The 25,343-nt window shown below is 37.8% G+C and overlaps 1 protein-coding gene across 2 annotated transcripts in view; it reads left to right on the top strand.

Moving 5' to 3' along the window:
• The window catches only part of CFTR (CF transmembrane conductance regulator), an 88,871-nt gene that overhangs the window by 15,331 nt on the left and 48,197 nt on the right, over window positions 1-25,343 (top strand). For both annotated transcript variants that reach the window (XM_014892152.2, XM_088165447.1), the window contains 9 exons: window positions 130-241; window positions 4,990-5,205; window positions 6,108-6,197; window positions 7,539-7,702; window positions 8,219-8,344; window positions 12,280-12,526; window positions 14,800-14,892; window positions 15,424-15,606; window positions 18,194-18,385. In XM_014892152.2, coding sequence (XP_014747638.2) covers window positions 130-241; window positions 4,990-5,205; window positions 6,108-6,197; window positions 7,539-7,702; window positions 8,219-8,344; window positions 12,280-12,526; window positions 14,800-14,892; window positions 15,424-15,606; window positions 18,194-18,385 — 1,423 coding nt within the window. The remainder of the gene's footprint in view (window positions 1-129; window positions 242-4,989; window positions 5,206-6,107; window positions 6,198-7,538; window positions 7,703-8,218; window positions 8,345-12,279; window positions 12,527-14,799; window positions 14,893-15,423; window positions 15,607-18,193; window positions 18,386-25,343) is intronic.

The following is a 25,343-nucleotide window of genomic DNA, read 5'->3' as shown; positions in this document are numbered from 1 at the left end:
AGCTTTCTTTCATTAGCCACCTTAGCTAAATCTCCTTGGATATACTTGAGTGAATTGAAGTATGTCACAGCCATAGATCCATGTGTTTGCTCATACAACCTAATGGTCCTGCTTTTTGTTTCTTTTCAGAGAATGGGACAGAGAGCTGGCAACTTCAGAGAAGAAACCCAAACTCATTAATGCTCTTCGACGATGCTTTTTCTGGAAATTTATGTTCTATGGAATAATTTTATACTTAGGGGTAAGAATTGTTCTTCTCTTCAGTAAGCTTTCAGTCTTCCTTGGATAGATCCAAGTTTTAGGGACTGCTAAATTAATACAGAGTACTGTGAATACCTACAGATTTTTCCTCTGTATATTGCTAACAGAGGCGATAAATACAGAGATATATTCAGGGACTTTCATTAAAAAAAAGTATTTTCTGATAATATCTTAATATCTTTAAAACATATATGTTAATAGTTTTTAAAATATGTCTAGTGCAGTTAGTGCTCCCAAGTGTATGATTAGGAACTTGATGTGAAAGCCTGAACTGATTATGTTTATCACCTTTCCAACATGTTAGGTAGGATTACCTCGACCAAATGCCACCTGTTTGTTTGACAGTCCTATCAATGGGGTTAAGAGCTGTGAAAATAATTTATTGCTGATGGTGTGTCACTAGGTATGTGTAGCCAGACTGTAAATCTGAAATTGCTGTTAACCAATATTCAGGTTAAATATCTGTGTTACCTACAAATTTCTGTGATGTAGTAGTAAAAAAGAGAGCGTATCAGCTCTCTAAGGAGTGGCAGGCAGCCTGGGACTAAAAGGTTATTGTGAGGTTACATAGGGAGAAAATTAGAAGGGCTAAAGCCAAATTTTAACTAAATTTGACCACTGCAATTTAAGACAGCAAAAAAAAAAAAAAGATTTCTATAAATACATTGGCAGCAAAAGGAAGGCTAAGGAGAGTTTCCATTCTTCACCAGATGCAGTGGAGGGTGTAGGGTCAGGAGGATGCCCTTTGGGTACTGGACCCTAAATTGTCTTTGTCCAGGTGGGGCAGCCAGGTGTCTAGGACAGGGCCTCTTGCTATGTAAAGAACTGCATGATAACTGTTCTCTCTGTATTCCTTCATCACTTTTGTTACCTCTCCTTTGGGATGACACCTTGTATTTGCAAACCCCTGCTCAATCATGTATTTTATGTGTTCTTGTGATCTCATTACTGCCTTTAGATTTTAAACATTTTTACTCGCAAAGCCAGCAACTCCATATTCATGATAAGTTTGTATTTAAAGAAACCGCACTGACAGCAAAAAGGTTCTACAAATATAGCCTACCATGCACTGTAATAGCTGCTCCTGCACAGGCTGCCAGCCAGAATCTTTGCACTAATGCATTCCTGTTAAAAGTTAAGCGGGGTCTGAGGGCTTTTGCAGGCAGTCTTGAGGATTACACTCTTTCCCAAAGTCTAGGCAATGTGTGTGGGCGTGCATGCGCAGGGTTGATTTCTCCTTGTGCACTTTTTTAATGGAGTACAATTTTAGATGGGGTGAGGACAGAACAAGACTGCAGGATTTTTGAGTCATATTCATTGGCTGTGTGTATGGGTTTGAAAAGAACTTAAGGAATCACAGATGTGTGCAATTAAACACATAGTAAACAAATCTGCACCTTCCACAATGAACATGGAAAGATTAAATCTTAGTTTAAATTCTTGATTCTATCATTATTAGTGTTAATTTTATTTAAAGCTGCTTCATTTTGTTGAAAGAGGAATTGTAAAAAAACCAAATTACTCCTAAAGCTGCTGGTGTTCTTTGCGGGCCTTGCTCACGGAAATTAATGGGAGCTTTGCCATAAATTTGAAAGGGGACAGGATGTTGTGCCGTACTGGCATAGGTGTAGCCAAGTTGAGTGTTCTTTTGAACTTCATTTTCCTTTTCGCTCTTTGCTTGCCTAGTCTCTGAACTGCTTTCATAGCATCTTTCTTGGACTGTGGTTTAAACTGTGCTGACATCCCTGCTGTTTGTGGAATTGTCCTTTCAAGGCATCACTGCTTTGCTCTCATTAAGTCTAGCCTTTTTTCCATCTCTTCCTTGCCCCTGATGCACTGTAGGTAATGATGTTATTGCAGGGTGGACACTTGTGCTCTGGCCCCCTAGAGTACTACAACTCCCCCTCATAAATAATGTTATGTTAGGCACCTTGATTTACTGCACTTAATATATCTGCTCCCCTGCTGTTTGAGACACTTTCCATTCTTCACCCTGTCAGAATATGAGCCTTGCAACTTAAAGAAAAGGTGTTATGGTGGTGAAACAGAAATCTTGCTTTTCAGCCTGATACCTGCTAGCCAACTAGGTACTTTGCTGTGAGGACCAATTTAATTCTATTTGTATTTTCGTCTTATATTTATTGCCATGAAATTTATATTTCCACTCAGGCACAACAGCTGCTGGCATTAACTTAGAAGTGGTTTTAGTATCATATCCCAAAGGACCCTAATGAGGATTTCCTGAAGTTCTTGCATATGGGTCACGGGTGTGAGTGAGGAGGCAGGGAGGAAAGCACTTCTTGGCCATATGCCAAAGAAGAGATGTGCATCATTGTCTTCAAACGCAGAGCGTTTGAACATATGGGGGATACACGTAACAGAAAAGTTGTTGTTGTGTAAGAATAATCATGCCAGGTCAGATTAGCACTGTGCTGTGTCATAATCTCATTTCTCTTCAGATCTTTACTCTTTAAATTAAGATTTCTGCGAGGGTTATGGGTTTCTCAGTAGCCTATGATGAATGCAGAGGAAAGAATAAGGACAGGCAAGGGCAAAACATGGCTCTTGAAAACTGAATTTTCTCTTAGGTGTACAAATTCCATTCTTTTCTTTAAGCAGGTTGGTCTAATCAGTTTATTCATATTTGTATCAGTGGATAATTTCAAGTTTACAAGAGGAGAAATGAAAACCAGGTAGTTCTGCTTTGATTTGTATATAGACTAGATAATATCTTTGGTAAGCAAGCTGATAAATCTCCATTGTAAACCAATGGACTTTTATGCTCCATGAGATAGTGTATGACTTGGCTTATTGCCAGCCACTATTCTAGTCTGTAAATCTTCTTTTTTTCCAGCAAGCTCGGAATGTATGCAATGCATTTATAGTCACAACAAACACAGCAGCAGAACATGTCATTTTCACTGGAATAAAAGTAAACACACACACAAAAAAATTTGCTATTTTAAGCCTATATAGAAAAGCTTATCTTAGAATCTCCAAGAATATGAAAACACCATATTGCCCTTGAGAGGTGAATGTTTTGTATTTTATGAGTTTTGAGGAGTCTTGGTTCGATGCTGTGAGATGCATATGGTCTAAGCACAGCTGTCTTGGGTCATGTGTTTTTTAATAAACACTCCTCCCTTTGCCCACTAATAACACTGAAGTCTTTGTCAAAGCTGGCTCCAGATTCCCAGCAGTGGTGTTTAATTTGGGTAATGTAGTACATAGTACAGCTATGCTGTTTGAGATGTAAAATTCTACCTCGTCTGTGGAAAAACAGAATGATGAATATCAGGTCCACCAAGACTAACATTCAAAAGGGATTACAGTACAGGTTATAGAAGTACTTGCAATTGGTTTTTTATAATGAGAACCCAAAGAAGACAAAAAGCGAAAGGGGACTTTTCTAATCTATTTATCACAGTAGAACTTTAATTACAGATAAACTTCACCAGTTCTCTTCTCTGAGTCTCTGGGGTGGTCTGTGTGGTTTTCATCTGGAAGGCAGTACTGGTAACATCTGGGCAAAATTTAAGACATCTCTGTACAAAAGAATTCAGTAATGTCTTGTTAGGTTGGAAGTATCGCATGCTTTCTGCTGCAACACAGCAAAAAGAAGAATAAGGAGATGCATGCAAGTTCATAGCATTATGTATCTTTAAACTGATCATAACAGTGAAACAAAGAAGCACATACATACTTCATGTCCTTCTGAAGCTCATGCAGAAGATGAAGCAAAATGTTAGACCACAGCACACAGGTGATTTTTGCAGTTCTTTGGGAAACGCTGGGTAAGGAAAGAGGAGGCAAGAGGCAGAGATAGAAAAAGATGAAGTTAGAGGAGTGAAAGTATGAGAATGATGGGACAGGGAGGGAAATGGAAGGCAAAGGTGAGGTAGCACTGATGAGGTCTAATCACAATGGAAAAGGAGACTGAGGACAAATGTAATAGCAGACTGAAGTAATGTCAGGGCTTTAGCAAATCATTTGGATACCTTGTCGTTTAGTTTCTCCTCTCCTACCCTGGTTCTCTATCATGTTGCTCATCCCTGGATGGGAAGTCCTGGGGCCTCCAATGTAGGAGGGACTGTTTTGGACTGTTTTCTTTCTGGGACCTTTATTAAACTTGCCTCCCCAACCATTTTCTTCCTTTCCTCCTGCTTTTGTTACAAACTGGATACAGTGTCTAGAACTGTTGAATGGGATGATCCAATTATTTATACTTTTATTCTGTTCCTATTTCCATATATTTGCTGTTTTAGCTATATTCTCACTGTCTTGTGAGAATTGTAGTGTTCGTTTTGGGAGTTCTGAGGCTTCTCTTGTCCTGTAATCCAGTAAAGTGCAGTGAGAACTTTTCCCTAGGGAACAAAACAAAGGCCCAGCCTGATAAACTAGGATCAGTCCTATGACATGGCTAATCCATTACAACTCTGTAAAGTGGAAGCTGATCTGACTAGTTCACTTTTGTAGAAAATGATCAAATAAAATTTATGAGCCAGATTTGCTTTTTTTGCAGGAGCATCACAGACTTACCAGTGTTGTCTGCTCTCCCGTGCAATTACTGCAATTTTCTGCGGTTTGCACAGCAAACAGGCCTGATTTTCTCATTTAAGATATAAGACTTTAAATCTCATTGGTAGGACTTTGAATTGAAATATTAGCCATTTTGAAAAAAATGAACCAACTGCTGACCAAAATTACTTTTCTTGTTTCTCTCCACAGGAAGTCACCAAATCTGTGCAACCTCTTCTGCTGGGGAGAATAATAGCTTCCTATGATCCAGACAACTCTGATGAAAGATCCATAGCCTACTACCTGGCCATTGGCTTGTGCCTTCTCTTTTTTGTGAGAACACTGCTTATACACCCTGCTATATTCGGTCTTCATCATATTGGAATGCAAATGAGGATAGCTATGTTTAGCTTGATTTATAAGAAGGTAATTGTTTCGTTTACCCTCTAAGCCAAACCTCTGTTTGTAGTCTATGTAACTTTTAGGCTAGTTTGATAAAAGATTGACAGTTTTGTTAAGGTACACAAAGTATACAGAAGAATAATGTGGCTAACAGTTTCTGACAGCTCTCAATTTCCCAGTCCAAAGAATTAAATACCTGTCTACAGCTAGTTTGACTGAAATCAGCCTCTGTGAGTTCAGACTTGCTGCATATGTGGTGAGATATCTTAATTGTTTTACCACTGTGCTCCTGTTAAAAATGTGTACTGCAAAGGAAGAAAAACATGGTGGTGGCCAAATAATATCTTCAGAAGAGAATTAGAGGTGAAAATTTAAGCAATAAATATGACATTGAAGTTTGAATCATGCTTTGTGACATCGCTGTAGCATGAAGAGTCAACAGATATTGGCCAATCACCTGTCCAAAAATACAAAGATTTAAAATGTTTCTCTGTTTTTCCAATACCCAAAGAAGATAGTTTAAACAAGCATGTTAGTTATTCTAGTATAAAGCTGACTGTGAAAGTATCTTTCAAAAATATTTGTCAAGAGAGGCAACAGTAGGAGATTTTTGAGGATGCACAGCAGCACACAGCATGCATGCTTAATTAAAACTCGCATTTGCATATATATCTATATCCATAAAATATTCAACAGAAAGAAAGGACTAAGTCAATACATCAATATTTTTAAAGCAATTTAGTGGCTATATTGAATTCAAGTGACATAAACAACAAGTTTAATGAGGTTTTCTTTATGGCATAAACAGATTAGTGGATTATTACTTATACTACTGCACCATTGCTTATAATTTTAATCTTTATTTATTGTGTTTTATGGGGATAACTAAGATGACAATTTTTCTATGATTTTGTTTTCTTTTACAGATCCTAAAATTGTCAAGCAGAGTTCTGGATAAAATAAGTACTGGACAATTGGTTAGTCTTCTTTCCAACAATCTGAACAAATTCGATGAGGTGCGTCATCAGTTGTTTAATACACTTGATGATCCATCAAATACAAATGTCAAACTGTTCATGGCAGATATTAAGGAAAGAAGGAGCATAAATGAAGAACTGCACAGAGTACTCATTGTAGACTAAATACTCATTCATTACCTTAAGAAAATGTGTTGGCACATAGTCAAAGAAATGCTCATTCTGATTCTTACAACATTCTTTATCTTCTATGCTGATTAGAAGAGGAAACCTAAAAAGAAATTACATCATAAAAACATGTTTGTTCTTCAGTCCAGTGAGAACCTGCTAGGAAATCTCTGGGTTAAACAGTTGGTTTCATAAAAGTCAGAACTTGCTTGTTCAATCCTTCCATCCTACTTCCTGAAGACCATATCTTTTCACTAAGGTGACCCAGTCCATTTCTGTCATTGAACAAGTGATGAGATTTAGCCTCCTGTTCCTCTTATTATCCACTCCACTAAAAGGAGATTGTTCATGCAAGACTGTGTTCGGAAGTCTTAGACAACCATCTTAGAAAATCTTAGAGAGTCTTCTGTAAAACTTCTCTTAGAGACTACAGCAAATCCCTGCTAATTCCTAAAGGAATTGGAAACTCTAAGAACTTCTGTTCTTCATGTGTGCTTAATTGGCCCTTTGATAGTATGAGATTTGCTTCCCATGAAAGACATAAGAGCAGAGAGACTGTAGACACATGGCTGGAACTGCAGGCTGCCTTTACTTTAAGCACTGTATGACTGTATATGACTGTAATGTCAGCTAGTGCTGCACAAGTAAAGACGTTGCATGTCATTGCAGCAGTGTAGCTGCAGTAACACAAACCCCAGTGCACCTGATCACAAGATTCACTCCAAAATCTCCTGAATGAGAACTGCATTAAACTAGTTGTGTTCATACAAGTCATCTCTTCACCAAAGTAATATTTGCCTTCTATATCAGATTAAAACCCTCTCTGAAGATTCTTACATGTATTTTTCTCATCTTACGGTGGTTGAAAAAGCCAGCATTGATGCCAAATTTGGTTTACTTTTACAAAGCTGTGACTTTTCCTCATGCATATACGTGACAAAGAGACAGTTGCAGATTGAACTTTGCCTTAGAAAAATCAAAGTTTAGGTGCGGAATGTATATGTAATGCTGCACTGTCATCATAATTAACACCCAGAATGCTATGTGCTCAGGATCACAAGTCCTCCTTTATAAACTTGTTTTTCTACTGGAAATATTTGTACCATTTTTCAATATATTTTTCAAAGTGTCACTTTAATGACTACTTCCTTTTCATGTAGTTTTCAGAGCACATCTCTAACTTATTTTTTTTTCCACTGTGGCTTTCCATAGGGTCTTGCCCTGGCTCATTTTGTATGGATTGCACCATTACAAGTGGCACTGCTGATGGGATTGCTCTGGGATATGTTAGAAGCTTCTGCATTTTGTGGACTTGCTTTTCTAATAGTCATGGTCCTAGTCCAAGCATGGCTGGGACAAATGATGATGAAATACAGGTGACAAGAACGTTTTAAAATATTTCAATATATTTTCCTGAAACACATTAGTTTTAAGAACTTTATACCACTTGGTTAAGAGACTGGTTATGACACTACATAGTCATAGGATGAGTCCAAAGAGTGTGGTCTGTGTAGGGAACATTGCAGACAAAATTTCAGTTATTTAGCAGCAGGTGTCTAAACTTAAAAAAATGAAAAAGCTGACATGGAATTAATAGATAAAATAATAATAGATAAATAAATAATAAAATTAGATTTAGCATTAAATCTAGAACTTTTAGAATTAAAACTCCTTGTTAGTTACTTGATCCATTCTTTTTAGAGTTTGTATTTTCTCCTTTAAAAACAATGATTGGATTTCTAACAATTTCTTCTACATTCTTCAGAATAACTCTGTTAAACATTTTAAGCAGAGGCATATATGGAAGCTGTTTTCATAAGATATAATGGGATACAAACTAACGATACAGGATGAAAAAATTAAGATTGACCTACTACCTTTTTACTTTGTAGGAATAAGAGAGCAGGAAAGATCAATGAGAGACTTGTCATCACCTCAGAAATAATTGAAAATATACAGTCAGTTAAAGCCTATTGTTGGGAGGATGCAATGGAAAAAATGATTGAAAACATCCGTGAGTAAGTGTACTCATTTGTTACATAAATTTTTTTATGTGCTCAGAAAAAAAAATAGGTGGCTATGAACATTATCTGTGGTCATGTTAGTTAAGAAGTAAAGCAACAATTATTAATCTTCAATAAACTAACCATGCATTCCCACACTGCAGCTTGGGGTTTTTTTCCCAATCTTTTTTTCCAAGTTTACTACGGGGGTGAGATTTAAATTTTTTTTTTTTTTACTTCCTCATTTGTTATAAAGATATTTCAATGGTTAGTTTGCGCAGGTAAAACAATTGTGGGATCTGTGTTTGTTTCTGGCCAACCCTGTCCTCATCTTAAAATAAAAAGCCCTTTTGTGACGGTTACTTAAGGCTTAACAGACGTCCCTGTTCTGTGGTGAGGGAAACAATATGAATCCTGTGCAGCCATTTTCTGAGAAATGCAATAAAGCTGATTATAAAATTTGCATACAATCTGTGAAAGGAGTAAAGTAGCATAGATTCATGTGTTTTCCTGCATTACATTACATTTACTGTACATCTACATTAACATTTATTGTCTGTAGATGGCCTTGTAGAATGCTTATCTCCTCAATTAATGCAAGGAGTGAACTGTAACTACCAGACCTGAAGGAGAAAGGAGGTAAAAGTTAGCTGAGACCTGTGAGAAGGAAGTCTTTTTACCAGCAAGGAGTTCGGGGGAAAGGGAGAAATGACATATTGATTAATGGGTGACGCTGTATTAAAGCTCTCCCATGTGTCCCTGTGTTTGTTTAGTCCTTTATAGAGAAATAAAATTCTAGGCCAGGTGTGTGATTGGGAAAATAAAAGAAATAAAAGTGTCATATTATCATGTAAATAACAGACATAAAATTATATTGTTCCACAAACACCTTCTTGTTCAGCTGCTTTCTGAAAGACAATCCAGGGAAAGTGAAGTGTTCTTTACCATTAGAATTTGTAATTATTTACTATAAACAATCAGAGAAACCCAGTCTGAATCCAGGTCATGAGTGTTAGCTTGAGGATGGAACTAGTTTAGGATTCCCCTGATGTCACTAGTCACATGTATTGCTTTTAGGAAATTTGAGAGCACATCATGCTAGCAAATCCTCTAGAAATTGATTAAAAAAATTATAGTCCACAAACTGGTCACAGAAACCTGGAAATTGGACTGTTATTTTATTATCTATATTTTCTATAATAATTTAGAGTAAATTTTGTAATGATGGAGGTAATTTTTATTGTATGATGCATGGATTTTTAAAAGACAAGAATGCTAGCAATATTACAAGATCAGAGTACTTCTCCTATGAAGAAAGGCTGAGATAATTGGAATTATTAAGCTTAGAGAAGAGAAGGCACTGGGCAAACCGTATTGTGCCCTTTCAGTACCTGGTGGGAGCCTACAAGAAATCAGTAGGGGGATGGTTTGGAAGGGTACGTAGTGATAGGGAAAAGGGGAATGGCTTTGAACTGAAGGAAGGTTGATTTAGATATTGGGAAGCAGTTCTTCCCTGTGAGGGTGTTGAGGCGCTGGCAGAGGGTGCCCAGAAAAGCTGTGGCTGCCCCATCCCTGGAAGTGTTCAAAGTCAGGCTGGATGGGGCTTGAAGCAGCCTGGTCTAGTGGAAGGTGTCCCTGCTTATGGCTGGAGGGTTGGAACTGGATGACCTTTAAGGTCCCTTCCAACCTAAACCATCCTGTAATTCTATGATTCTTCTGTATTTTTTTAAAGTCATCCATCTGGTCACTTGGTGAAGACATCACCATAACAAGTCAGCCCAGGTATATCAGAGTTTCAATTGAAATTGGCTTGTGGAATCAGCTCTGCAGGACCTCCCAGTCATTTGATTTGTTAAGCTGCTGGGAAGCAAGCCCTTGTTCTTGGAGCCATGTCTGTGTTTTAGGCAGTGTGTTATAACTCAGTCTGCACAAAGCCATTTTTGCATGCTGGCTATGCAATGTATTCAGAGAGGTAAAAAAACCACCCCACTGAACTGTTCCTCTGAACCATAGCATAGCACTGAAGAAGGTCAAAGTTGGAAGTGTCTGTACTTTGCCAGCAGACACACATCTTTTTATAAAGCAAAGGATCTCAGTCTTATGTATTAGTACTGGTTCCTGGAGCATCACTCCAAAACCAGGCATACACTGGTCTATATTCTGTATAGGCACAAGGCTCGTAGGGTCCCTCATATCTCTGTCCAAGTACCCATATTGCATCAGCAAGACCTGTCCCAAGTAAGTGTAATCTGCAGAGCTTTCAAATCTGTATCACAGACAGAACCACCTCTGGGAAACTTTTGCTTGTGGCTGCATCAGTCTGTAGCTGATACTTGGGGAAAATACTGAAAAAGGTGTTAGTGCTTTCATTCTTCCTCTTTGGAGTAGGGCTGTGTTCTTCAGCACTGGGGGGCTTTTCGATAGCTTCTAGCCAGAATTTATGTGGAACTGGATGAGCACCAAGTCCCAAAATCCTTGTTACCCCTGTTTGGTGCTGCCACTCACAGTTTTATACAAGTTCTGGAGGGGCTTACAAGGCCCTTTCTCCAAGGCAGAAGCTCTATCGTGGTGGTGACTTGCATGTCTGGCTACTTTATTCAGACTTCTCTTGTGAAATACAGACTTAACAAGAAATGCGAGGCACCACTCCAAAATGGGCTGAACTCAGATTTTCTGTCGGATTTTTAAGATCTCTTTGGGTGGCAAAAGTTGGTAAGATGCTGGATGCATGTACAAGTCTTATGCATGTATGATGGGGAGCTGAAAGGGTGTTTCACACAGCCCCAGTGTGGATGAACTTTGGATGCAGACACTGGGCCACTATGAGAAGACACATAAAGGTTGTGGTGTTCAGCCTTGCAACACCAGGTATTGCCCTCAGCAATGTCACTGCAAACTTCTGCATGGTATTCCAGTGGTCACAGCACTCACCCAGTGAACGGGCATCTTGGGGTCTAGCACCATTTCTGGCCCCAGTCAATTGCTCTTGCAGGAGAGCAACTGCTCTGGCACTGCAGCAGAAGTGCTTCTGTCCAGGCAAAACTGAGCTCCAGGGCAGCTGGGGGATGAGAACTGAAAAGTATCAAAATGAGAGCAGTCAATAGAAATCTTCAGCACTGTGAGTTAGACCTACCAATACAGAAAATTATTTATATCACCTGGATTATTTATCTTTTTATTTAGTAGCTTGCTATAAGATGCACGGATCTTGTGGAAACAGCTAGGAGTAATCACTGATTGCATTCCTGACTGCACAGGAATCAGTAAGTCAGTCTTCTCTGTAGACCGAGCTTCTGTGGAGAAAGGAGGATGGAGAGCAGACTCTGCCTTCCACCTCTTCAGAATGAGGTTAAGGGGCACCTTAATTCACAGGTGAAGCCATTAGTAGGTTGCCATGAAAAAGAAGATGACCTTATAATCAGATTGAAATGCCACTTTTGCTATATGTTATCATAAAAAACCTTACAATAGACAAAGTATCTTTTTTCTAGAGGAGTTATGCATCTAAATGAGTATGGGATGATGCTTCTGGGAGTACATCACGTACTACAGCGTTAGGTGCTTGAGGTTGGTTGTGCCAGGAATTGTAGAGGCTTGTTGCTTTCTCAGTATGTAAATCATGACAGATTATTGTTTCTTTGTCTGACATCTCTGAATATTGATATCAAAATTTGACTCTAATGATTTTCTTAGGCCCAAAAATAGTTTGGAGTCTTACTTTTTAAGCTGCAATTCCAGAAAATAAGAAGGATGAGTGAGCCTCTGAGTTAACTGTTTTATACCAAAAGGTCCATCCAAAATATTTGTAAGTTGTAAACTGTGAAATCCTACACTAATTATTTGTATTTGCTCTGGTTTTGTTTGTTTGTTTGTTTGTTTGTGGTTTTTTTGTTTGTTTGTTTTGCTGTTGTTGTTGTTGTTGGTTTTTTGTTTGTCTTTTTTTTTAACAGAACTGAACTGAAGCTTACCCGAAAAGCTGCTTATGTGAGATATTTCAACAGCTCAGCCTTCTTCTTCTCTGGCTTTTTTGTGGTGTTCTTAGCTGTGCTTCCGTATGCTCTGATTAAAGGAATTACTCTCCGAAAAATATTTACCACCATTTCCTTCTGCATTGTTCTTCGAATGACAGTGACCAGGCAGTTTCCCGGCTCTGTACAGACCTGGTACGACTCTATTGGAGCAATAAACAAAATACAGGTAGGGTACACAGACTAAAATCTTCCCAAGTACGTAAGCTAATTCTTTATATCGTGTTATCTTGTCAGCTGATCAGCAAAAGCACACAGCATTTATGCAGACTTTTGGAATATATGTTGCTTTGACTAAACACCATGAAGTGCCATTATAAATCTTGATATTGTTCCCCAGGCAGCATAAACACACAAGTCTCATGCTTGCTGCTTTTTTTTTGGAAACAGTGACATTTAGTTAGTTATTCTCATTGCAGAACAAGAAACAATAAGATCATGACTTGTGGTGCTTTTTTCTTCAGAATAAGAAGTTCAAAATTAGTACGTGTTTTACATAGCAAAGCTTCCAGGAGCTGCAGTCACAGATTTTCTGTTTTTCTGGATATTAGTGGCAACAACAGCAAGAGACTGTGCATTTTATACAAATGTGCATCTCATTCATTATGAGTAGAAAATATAATTAAGGTACCAGTTAAATAATTATTACCCATCTTACCTACTGAGATCAGTTGTTCATGTACCAGCATGAGAGGCTTATCTGCAGAGTAAAATCAGGGTGCATTCTCATTAACTCTGTCTTTTTTATCTGCTGTTCTGAAATTACTCCCTAGGAAGAGAATTCTTACACTATTTTGGGGTGAAATCTTAGACCTTATAATTGCATATTTATAGATGTGGGGGTTTTTTTGTAGAACATAGATTTTATTATTTTTAGTGTGAAAAAAAATAACTAATACAGAACCTAAAAATCTTAATCAGATGTCTGAAGCTCAGTCTAGAATATGAAGTAGGTGTAGGATTTTTACGACTTTCATCTGGGCAGGGAATTCAAGAAATCTAGCCATAAACTGTTCTAATTGACATTCAGAAAGCTGCTTTGTTAGGTCCCATTATGGGCTTTCCTTGTGCTCTCAGATTCCCTAGGCATTAGTGGAAGTATCCTGTCTCTCCTGTTTCCTGGAAGTGTCCAATGCCCTGGACACAGTCACAGAACTGGCAAGCCCAGTTGTCATAACATTGCCCTCACTTCACTGAATGCTTGTCTTTGGAGATACTAGCAAATGGGTGCTCCAGAATCCATAAATAATCATCTCTCTGTAGCAGGTCTCCACAGACAGACAGGACAGAATCCCAGAACACCAAAGCCCTTTACTAGTCTTAAGAAACATAAATAAGAATAATAAAACCACTCGTACACCTCTCTGATTTAATTTCCGCATCAGTTTAGAGAGCTGACTGGGCCAGGTATATCCCCTGGGTTATTGTATTTTCACATATTTTTTAGACCATGATATTTCAGAATCCGTGTGCTCTCTCTGACTATATCACTGCTCCAGGAACTGCACTGGACCCCTTTGTCACAAAAGCATAGCTATAATTTCCTTTTTTTTTTTTTTTCCCCATAAACCATATGTGTCATGCCTTCCAGTTTTTCAGTTCCTGCTCTTTCAATCAGCTGATTAATTGTTATGCCAACACAACCCTTCTTGTTCTACTTGGAAAATTTGCAAGTGTACTGTTGAGAACTGATTTCCCCATGAGTCTGCTTAGTTTTTCCATTGTATTACCCATGTAGATCTAGTTGTTTCCACACATAATTTTAAAAAGTAGAATTTGGAGGAGACAATATCTACAGACCATATAGTCTTAATAAAATAGTGGAATAGAGAGGCTGCCCTTCCTACATTAGCATAGGCATATTCTTATTTCCTAATGCTATCCCAGAAGGTAACACAGGCACTGGGTTGCTGACTTGTGTCATTTGAAATTGCACTACATCAGTGCTGTGCTTGCCAGGATCATTATCTGCCTTTTATTTTTGTTGGTAGAGAGATCATTCCAACTCTTTCAAACTCTCTCACTTTTGGAAAAGGGACATACCAGCATGTAGCTGCTTTGTTTCACTGCTCACCAGGGTGCAACCTTCTACATCTCACTCCAAAACCAAAGCTTTATTTGAAAAGGGTTAAACACAGAGAGGTGATCCTGCCAGATACAAGTCGTGAAAGCAAAGCAAGTGACAAGTTTTGATATTCTTTCTAAATCAGAACCAAATACCCTTATGGCTATGTTTTCACTAGCAATTAAAGAATTGGTAGTTTCAAAAACATTTCCTTCTGCATCCAAAAATGTTGTATAATTTATATTTATGCTTCTTGCTGAAAGTACTGTAATGCAAAAGAGCCACCAGAAATATTAGTGCTCCATGTAGGCAAATATGAACTGTTTTGTGTGATATGACCTGGTCCCTTACTGTTTCATCTGCTTTTATGCTTTTAGGATTTCTTGCTGAAAAAAGAATATAAAGCTCTGGAGTATAATCTAACAACCACTGGGGTCGAGTTGGACAAAGTAACAGCTTTTTGGGATGAGGTTGGTACTTTTACCCAAACTATGTTAAAACACAGAGTGTATTTTTTAAAAAAATATTTGCCATGATGCTCTCTAAAAAGAGCAGTCTATAATCTTTCATTTTAACTAATTTCAGCTCTCAGCAAGTTAGGAATACTTAGCTAGGAATTAATGCATGATATCAAATTATACACAATTGAGAAACTTTTGGAGAAACCTTTTAATAAGTGTTAAGGCCTGTAATAAGTAGTTATTACTCACTTAAGTGAGCCTGAAAACAGTGAGCCTGGATCAGCCTATGGCATGTATAAAGTTGTAAAACAGTTCTATACTAAGCAAATTTTGTTTGTGTCCACAAATTTTGGCACAAGTCAAATACATACATTTTAAAAAGGTATATTTGAGAATATGAGTATTTTACTGATAGGCAAAGTAACATGAGAAAAGTAAGTTCATATGTTTTCATAAATCCATAGCATTATATACATCTCTGCATATGCGTGTTTTATTTATTTTTTATGTACATTGAGTACACATCCATGTATGTTGCAGGGAATTGGAGAGCTGTTTGTAAAAGCAAACCAGGAAAACAACAACAGCAAAGCTTCTAGCACTGACAGCAATCTCTTCTTCAGTAATTTCCCCCTTCATGCCTCTCCCGTTCTTCAGGATATAAATTTCAAGATTGAGAAGGGGCAGCTATTAGCTGTTTCTGGATCTACTGGAGCAGGCAAGGTATTTCTGTTTCTGCTGGTTCAACAAGAGTCCTAATAACTATAAGAAATACTATTGTGTTGTTACCTGTATTGTTCCCTGTATTTTTACTGTATTTTTGCTATCCTGGGCTTGCTGCAGAGATGATGGCTACAGGAGAAAGTATGGATTATCTGCAAGTTTTACTAAAATAGTTACTTGAAGTTTTATACTGTGGCCAATATGAGATAGAGTTTGCAAGATTGTTTTTTTTTGTAATAGAAGGTTACTGAATTATAAGGAAATAGCAATTTAATGACAAAATGTTTTCCCGTTGGAAGTAAAAGGAAATTTTACAGGAGTAATGCAGAGTGAATCCTAAAGTTAAGGCTCATGGTGAGAATCTCCCTGCCTTTAAAAAAATGAAGAATATAGAATAGATATTTTGACAGCTCTGTGTGCTAGAACGCATTTTTTTCCCTGTATTGCTAACATTTTAAGGAAAAAGTTTAACACAAGATGGTTTGTAACCTGGCAAGGCTGACAGCAATGTAGCCAGGTATGTGTGCCCTGGACATGGGTGTACCTGATCACTTAGTTCTGGTTCCTATAGAGCCACACTTGGGCTTCCTGAGACCTATGTGAAGGCCTGGGGAGAAGCTGCTGAAACTGGTGGTTTCCAGTGAAAAGTTGTAGTTTAGATTATTCATCATTTTACTACCCCAAAATGTTATCCATGCATTTAGTTTACAGATGACACATCCAATTAACATCATTAATATGAGTTGAACTGTGATATTCTTATTTACTTTGAACAGCAAGTAATTAGGTGAGTCTTGAGGAGTCTTTCATCTTCACTGGGTTTTTCAAGAAGATGTGTAAGTTAAAACAAATGTTCATTATGCTTCTCCTGTTAAATAAATTATAGGTGAAAATATTATAATTTCTTTTACTTGCATGGGGCAAAGTCTTTGGTCTGTTAGAGTCAATGACAAAGGACCCATTAATTTCAGTATGATCAAGGCTTCTTATTTTTCACCAGTGATCCCCACAAGAGAGAGCAAGGGACTCAGAACATGAGATTGTCCTCAAGATGATGTATTAAGGAGCATTTTACTGTGATACTTTTGAATTAACAGAATAGTTCATCTATTGCTAATGCTGGTAATTGTAATACAGAAATGTTAACTAGAAAATGCTGAAGGATGTATGTATATCTCCTTTATTCTGCTACATAGGAAACTGAGGAAAATTCAGATTACACTGAACAGTCTATGTGAGTATATACATACAAAAATTGCTCTTTCCAAGACAATAAAAATAAAAACCTTATAATATTAAGTCAAAAAGTTAATATTACAGAAGTAAAAAAATTAGGTTCGCCTTCCACCCACCATCTCCCAGAAAAATACTGCCCTTCCTTTACACCTTCTTAACGTAAGAGTTCCTTCATGGTGCTTGAGGCTATTACTGTATATTCCAGGAATTGTCAGGCCCATGAAACAGATTGCACAATTTTATCTATATTAACTATTTAATCTATAACAGGTATGAAGCATGACATCAGCTCTTGATCATTGCTTCAGTATTAGATAGGGTTTGTTTCGGTTTTGTTTTTTAACTTGTGTTCTGTGGCACAAGATGCAGTGATTTAACTTCCAGTGTACAAAACATACCAAACAGCTGTCCTTTTCAAGATTGGGAACTTCTTACTCAGCATTTGGGAAAAGTCAGATTCTGGTATAAGGGAAGGAATCTCATGAGACTCCCCCAGTATACTGTATAACTTGCAAAAGGATCTCTGGGCTTGACAGCATGAAACTGTGACTTAGACAGATTTTTTTTTTTTTTAGATCTTTGGCTGTTACGTCCCAACTTTTAGTGCTAAGAACACCATTGCAATGGCTCTGTAACATATTTTTCCGTGTATTTCTCAATTCTATTCTTTGATCTAGTAGCCAATGATGTGTGACAAGGTTACTACAAGCTACTGATTAACTTTGAAATTATAACATGTCAGTACTGAAATTGCAATCAATTCTTTTATGAAGGGAAATAGTAAATATACTTAGGTCATGCATTCACGTAAATGAGTTAACAGTTACAGAGGAAAATTCAGATCATACTGAGCAGTTGTATATACCTACACAAAGAAATTGCATTTTTCAAGGCAATGCAGATAAAATACTTAAAAACACTAGCAAAATTATAAACATTAATTATGTTGTACAAAGGACAAACAAAACAGTCACTGATAATGTGAAAAATCAAATAGAATTTCTATAAATACAAGTGCCTTATGTCTGTATGTTTCATGGATAGATTTTTACCTTGAAAAATTATTGAAAGCTTCATTAAAATTACATTTGCAGCAGCTTTTTTACAAGATATCTTGCACAATTTTTATAATTTATTAAATTAAATTTCTCTAATATAAGAGGCCTTTCAGAATACCACATATCATGGAAATCTCCACTAACTGCAATTTACACTAAATAAGTACTTACAGTGACACTTGATGAGACAAATATGCCATTTAAGTGGCTTAGCAGAGTGACTGACTTTGCTCAACATTTCTTTTTGTTGTAGAGATCTCTGATATATTAATCAAGTGTTAATGTTTTTTCAGACTTCTCTTCTGATGTTGATAATGGGAGAATTAGAGCCTTCACAGGGTAAAATTAAACACAGCGGAAGGATATCCTTTTCACCTCAAGTCTCCTGGATCATGCCTGGAACAATAAAAGAAAACATAATTTTTGGTGTATCCTATGATGAATACCGGTACAAGAGTGTCGTCAAAGCCTGCCAACTAGAAGAGGTTAGTCATCTAGGACTTTTGAGACCTGTGACCCAACCCAACTGAAAAACCCCAAAGAAAAGGTATAGGAAAGGGGTTTAAAGCAAGTTAGAAATGGTTGAGATTTGTGGAATTCAGCCTGACATCCCAATTTTGTGTAATTGCAAGTCATCTTGTTGCCAGCTGCTTGGGAAATACACTGACATTGACAGTTCTGGTAGTTTACACAACAGAAGCTGAGTAAGCTGGCTCAGATATTATATGGTGTCTGCCTTCTCAGCCTTACTTGCTAGTTAAAAACCTGAGTAAATATACTGATGTTGAAGAAATTATATACAAATATATTATTCCTAATTTTTTGGTCATATTTCTTCCGCATAAAGGAGCTTTTCCTTACAGTTTTGGAAATCAACCTGCTTTTCTCCTTTCTTTTGCACTTCAAAAATGGCTCCAGGGATAATTGGAACTCTGTGGCAGAAATCGGAATTATTTAGTAGAAAAAAATCTAGACTAAATTTGGGATTTTTTTCTGTGTGTACACTAAAAGTTTTTACACTGGAAATAATTGCAAGATTGATCCTTGTGATATGTAGCCCACACTGAGTACCATGTTAAAATGTCCTTGTATGTGTTTGATGTTGACAGAGGGTAGTATAGGAAAATATATTTTACACATGACAAGATACAAAAGGAGACAGCATTTGAGACATTTGCAAAATTTGCTATGCCTTAAGATTTTGTCTGTAATATACAAATAAAAGCAGTAAATATTTAACTGTGAATGAATAGGATTTTTCTTTTGGCCACATAGTGAAACATATTTTTCCTTAGCACCAGTCAAGCAAGAAACCATAGTCAGTCTGTTTAAAAAATATAAGGTCACTACTGCTTTTTATCTCAGAGCAGGGTATAGTCAAGCAATAAAGTAATATTTCTCTATATGTTTCTGGCCACTTCAGCTGATGTTTGGATTTTTGACTTGGTTTGCTGGAAATCTCTTTGGAAGCTCCTGAAGACAGGAGAATTGACAACTTTGGTGTCAGGCTTTCTGTAGAGTTTTCCTTAACCACGGATGGGAAAGTTGCAATTAATGCCAAAACTCCAAGAAACAACTGGCTTCAGCAGTTCAAAAGTGCCTTTGCTCAAGGAGGCTTCCCAAGCCAGGCCCTTCCTAGAGCAGCAGGTTACTGGAGTCTCAGTGGCCGTGGGATGGCTCAGTGTCTCAGCAGGCTGCAGCTCCTTTGTTCTCCAAACAGGCTCAATCAAGCCAGCTTTGATCTGTGTTGGTGCAGCTGGTGCAGAATGATATGCTTCACCTCCTAGCAGGGCTTATTATTTGAGATCAGGTTTAATACTTACACATTTTTTTTTTCTCCTGGACTGAATAAATTGGGCCTGAAGAGAAGGCAGAATAGTCTGGAAGGAAGCCAAATGCATTACCTTATTGCTATTATTATGCTTTCTTGTCTTGTTAGCTTTCATGTATTAGTTACTAAACTAGACTCAGTATGGCAGATTGAAGGATGGATTTCAAATATTAATTCCCTGTTTATTCCCCAGTGTGACCTTTTTAGGGATTTATTATATTAGTGCTTTGCATTGCAGTTTGTGTGTGTGTGTTTGTTCTTACTCTTCAGAAAGGAGGAACCAGAGGAGTTTTGCCTGAGTTAATTTTACCCCTTCTCTGCAACCTTCCTGGGCAGTTGTATATTCCACCTGAAAACAGGCCTGCCGAGTTCAGTTCTTATGTGGAGCCCTCAAGAAACCAAGGATTTTTGATACAAGAGAGTTTATTGCCTTGTTGGGCTTATGCTCCAAGTTAACAATGGCTAAGTCAGATTTATTTCCAAGCCCCATACTCACCAAAATGCTTTTGGAATACAAAGATGTCTTCTTTCACCCAGTGGACAAATAGATGTGTTAATAGGGTGAAAAGTAATATACCTATGAAGTGCCCTTTTTACTTTGCCATTTCCCCCATCAACCTATAGAGGAAGCAAACTGAAGATCTAGTCCAACTAGTAAATTTGATGTATTTTCCCCTTCTTCTTTATTAGTGCCAATAAAACACTGCAAGTCACACTATGTGGGTGATGTCATACCATTTATGTGGGTTTGAGGCTTCCAGACACAGTGTCTGTTCTTGTCTGCAGCAGAACAGGATGCTGAAGCCAAGTGGTCATACAAGGTGCTCTCCAATTTGGTTTAGGTCTATAGAGATATGGAAATGCTATTACAGAACTATAACTTAAATAATTTGGAGTGCATATGAATTTTCAGAAAAGTCAGTCCTACATGCTCCTGCCTGATTTTTTTATTTAGTATGTAGTCAGTTTACTGAGGAGGTGTCACTTAGAGCCTCTTTCGAGTTGCTAAGTATGCAAAGTAAATTTATCTCTAAGTAACATGAAAGATGGAAAGTGCAAGTAAATATTTCCCAGAATTTTCCATATTTTTAGGTGTCCAAGAATAGATTTTTCCCTGAATGGGAAATCAGATCTTTATTCAGAGGTTAGAATATGTCTTACATCAATTCTGTAAAGTTGTAGAGAATGGCAAATCTGGTTATGTTAGCCGTGACCTAAACAACAGGTTGCTTTGGTAGGTTTTTCCTGAATGGAAGATTTTTTTATGTTGTTCTAAAAGATATTCTCACAGCTTTGCATTTTGTTCTATTTGTGTATGGAACCATCAAAAGAAAGGTTAAAAAGATGATTTCTTCACCAGGTAATTTTGATTAATCACAAAGAATATTACTGAAAAGCAGTGAAACTGTGAGCAACAAAAGGATTTTATTTTATTTCTTTTATGAGCTTACATAAGTTTATAAGAATTTAGAACACTGAAATGGGACAAGTTATTCAGGTAGCTACATTTGTACTTCCTTAACTCTCATAAGAGATTTCTCCCTTCAGCTTCTTAATCATGTTGCCTTGATGCAATTCACCTACCCTCCAGGTGTGCCATTATACCTGTTCATGATGTACTGTGAAACAGAAGACAAAGATTAAAAAGAAAATTGTTATGCTGTGTTGGAGATCTGCATCCCCCATACATGCTATGCCAAGATAGTTTGACAAAGTGTGTTTGTGTAGGGCACAATGCACTAGGATGTCAGTCTGTGCCTGAGGCTACAAGCTTAATTAGCGTGTACATGTCTGTCAAGTACCCTTTTTTCTGGTGCATAGCGTGGCTGTTGTCTCACGCAATGCCCTGACACGGGTGTGTGACTGATGGGCGGTCACACGCAGGGAACTGTCCTGCAGCAGATACTGTTTGGGCAGCAGGTGCTTTAATGGTGCTCCTTGGGGTGCAGTCCCACTTGATAACACGTGTGACAGCAGCAGGGTGTCACAGGTTTCATTAATGGTCCCTGGTCCTCACAGCTCTTCTCTGCAGCATTCTCTGGCACATGGGGAGAGCAGGAGCAAGGGACACCACAGCCCAACCCAGTCTGAGTGTCCGAGGTCTGAGTTGTTGGAACGACCCAGAATGAACAGTTGTGGGTTGAAGGCTCAGTGAGGGAGGCTGGTCAGATCTGAGTGCCACTGCCTCTCGTAATTTCAAGGTGTCACTGTACAGGTACATAATACTGAAGAATCACGAGAAGGGTTCTCACTTGCGTCTCCATGCCTCAGTGAAAGTATGCCTAGGATACTTTTTAAACCTATCTTTTTATGTGTATTTTTTATGGTAGTGTAGCATGTTATATATGTGTAAAATGATCACAATTAAATTTCTTGATTCTATTTTTCCTTTGCGAGTAAGTAGGGCATCAAAGGAGTTAAAACCATGTTTTACAATGTTGTTCTCATTATTGCAGTTTGTAAATGGGAAGAGGTTAAGAGAAAAGCAGTAAAAGGTGAAAGAACAAGAAAACTTTGGAGTTGAGACAAACGGACTGTAATTAAGAGTTTCATTAGTGTTTTTGATATCCAAAAGAAACAGCCTTACTGGCAAAAATTCTTTCTGAAAGCCTGCCACACACGGAATACGACTGCGATGAGATGTCAATTGTGTGTAAACATTGCCCATATTTTTGTGTGATGCTGAACTCATGGAAATGCCAATACATTTAAATTACATGACACATTCTGCAAAATGTCACAGTAAAAAAAAATTTAAAGACATATAGGAAAAGGGCTACCTGTTCATTCTCCACTACCTTCTTGTTCTCTTTTCCTTTCTTGAGAAACAGTGATTATTTTAGAAGGTAAGAAAGCAGGATGAGTACCTAATTTAATATGGCCTCTAAAATTAAAGTCCCAGTAAGCAAATAAGAAAGTGAAGGTTTTAATCACCTAGGTTAAACCATTCCAGCACAGATCAGTAGTCTTTGCCATTTGTCCTTTCCATATAAGCTTTTTCGAAATTAGTTGTTTTAATAAGAGTACTTTTGAGTTTGTGGATGTTACCTCAAACTTGCTACCTCTGAAGTCTTATATTGGCGTGCTATAATAGAGAGAAGACAAGATATAATTGGTATGGATTCGGAGTACATTTTCTAAAGGCTGTCCCCATAGGCAAGTTTAAAGGTACTCAAAAAGCAAGATAAGATGAATTGGTGCTGCCTCAGCAGCACTTTTGACAAAGTGGTATAGCTTTTTTATCAAGTACCTTTCACCACATTCATAATAAAAAATGGTAGCCAGAGAGACTGAACTTTTGCCTAACACTTCAAGTTAAGGACCAAGTATATTGTAAAAGCCACTGAGAGATGTGAACTTCCCGAGTTTGTATGTCTGTGGAAACTTGCCACTAAATTTGAAGTAATTCTACAAGTGTGACTTCCCTAAGGATTGCATTAATGGGAGGTTGTATTATTGTTATGGCAGGGATATCATGAATATAAATGGACATTTGTAGGGTTTCATTTGTAGGTGGCATGTGGGTTTACAAAATCCTTTTTATTCATATTATGAAATATGGGAAAGGAATGTGACTTGATTTTCAGATATTTAGGTTGAAAAATCAGTATTATTAGCCTGCTATATGCAGGGTATGGGATTTTTGTCTGATTTTTCCAGTTGATAAGATAAACAGGTAAAACGTCTGGGCAATTGAAACAGGAATTTTCATGTTTAAATGCTGTTAACATTGAACAAACTCATCCTAAGAGAAGGCATTCATCTACTCAAGGCTACAGAAGAAGGCTTGTTATAGTTATTAGTGTTTAAAAATGAACAAGCATCATATCATATTTGAGTGGGTCCAGTGGTTCATAAGTTTTGAAGCCATACTTCCATAACTTCCAGTTTTACCTTTTTGTTAAGTGAGATAGATCTTTTTCCACCAAGTTAATTCATTTGATCCTTCAATAGTTACCTAAGAGTCCATAAACACATAATGGCAAACTACCTTTGAGAGATTACCACTCTCTAAGTAAACACATGCTTTGATTTGAGAGACACCAACTGCTCATGAATGTAATGTTTAACATGGCATGCAAATAGAGGAAGTGTTTCCATGTGAAATTGAATTATATAATAGTACTAAAGAAGTTTGTGGCCACATTCTGTGGGGTTTTGAGCTGGGTTTACTGGGCGTGCAGGAGATTAATTTTCATCTAATAACTAGATTATGGAGAGATTAACTATAGAAAGAGACAGTCAATTGGCCAAGCTTAGGTTTGTGCTCCTGTGTGTTCAATATCTCCTTACAAAGGATGGTACCCACCCTGGGGGGGAGAAGTTCACTGCAGTGTCAAGAATGTTCCAAAACAGAAAGACATCCTTGCATCCCATGTACTGTTCCAGCTCCTTTTATCTGTGCTGATTCTGGGTTGATTTTTGTTTGGTTGGTTTGAGTCTGGTTTGAGGGGTTTTTTTTGGTGTCTCGTTTTTGTTTTGTTTTTGGGTGGGGTTTTTTTTTGGTGCTTTTTTTTTTTTTTCTCAGATGACTAAATCGGTAGGTGTTGAGAAGTTATGTCAGTGAGTTAAATACTCTGTACTTTGTGCTGTGATTTTGAGCCTTGTTTTCACAAGGGAAATGGGCAGATTATAAAGTGTGTGAAAGGGAGGAACAATAAAAGGTTAAAGTGTGGAATAGAGTGCTTTGTGGTATGTAATTCTCTACAAGAGGGTATTAAATGGTAGCTTGGTTATCTAATCAGGTACATGTCTGTGGTGTAAATTATGTGAGAGCAAGTGACTTAACCTGTCTTCACAGCTGGGGAGAGCCACTGGCATCTCAAGGTGAAGTTTATCACATCCAAATATAAACAGCTAAAAGAGTATAAATGCCCCTTTCAGGCAGAAAGTCCACATAATAAATCACAGATTCACAGAATATCCTGAGTTGGAAGGGACTCACAATGATCATCAAGTCCAACTCCTAAGCCCATCCAGGGACTGAACCCACAGCCTTGGTGCTATTAGCACCACGTCAAACCTCCCACTGCCACTGCTGCATCTCAGACATGTGGCTCCCAAAACTGGCTACCTTCATGTTTCTTCCATCCCACACTGGTGTGGTCCACTGGCCTACACAGATTCCTCTGACTGAAATTCTTACCTGTGGCCCAGAATCATTGGCAGATCAGCTGTGAAGCTGCAGACAGTGAGTTTTCTGGGTGAGCTGGAAGTTAAGAGGCTAGCAGTTTCTTTATAGCAGGGGAACATCTCAATTAGAGACAAATTCCCAAATGCACTGACTTCAAGAAGTTTATCAGTGATCACATAAATATGTATAACAGATCCCCCCCTGCAATGTTCTCTGTTGATATAATTTAGTTAAAAAACTGTTTCAGTCAAGACAGCTCTCCCCACTCCTTTCCCTGTCTTAGGTACAGGGCTCTGGATTGATTGCCTTGGATGTTGTCCTAACTTCTGTGTCTTTTCTGGAATCATATTTAATTCTCTTACCCTGCGTTTAACCTACCCACATGCAGCGTACTCACTACTTCACGTTTCAAAAACCTGTTCCACAGAAATATTTTACCATAGAGAAAGCAAGTTTTGCCAGCATTTGTGTGAGTTTT

Source organism: Sturnus vulgaris, chromosome 5 (genome assembly GCF_052056855.1).
Source record: "Sturnus vulgaris isolate bStuVul1 chromosome 5, bStuVul1.hap1, whole genome shotgun sequence".
NCBI classification, from domain to species: Eukaryota; Metazoa; Chordata; class Aves; order Passeriformes; family Sturnidae; genus Sturnus; species Sturnus vulgaris.
Note: the sequence above shows the minus strand (reverse complement) of the source record. Positions and strands in the feature narration are given on the sequence as shown.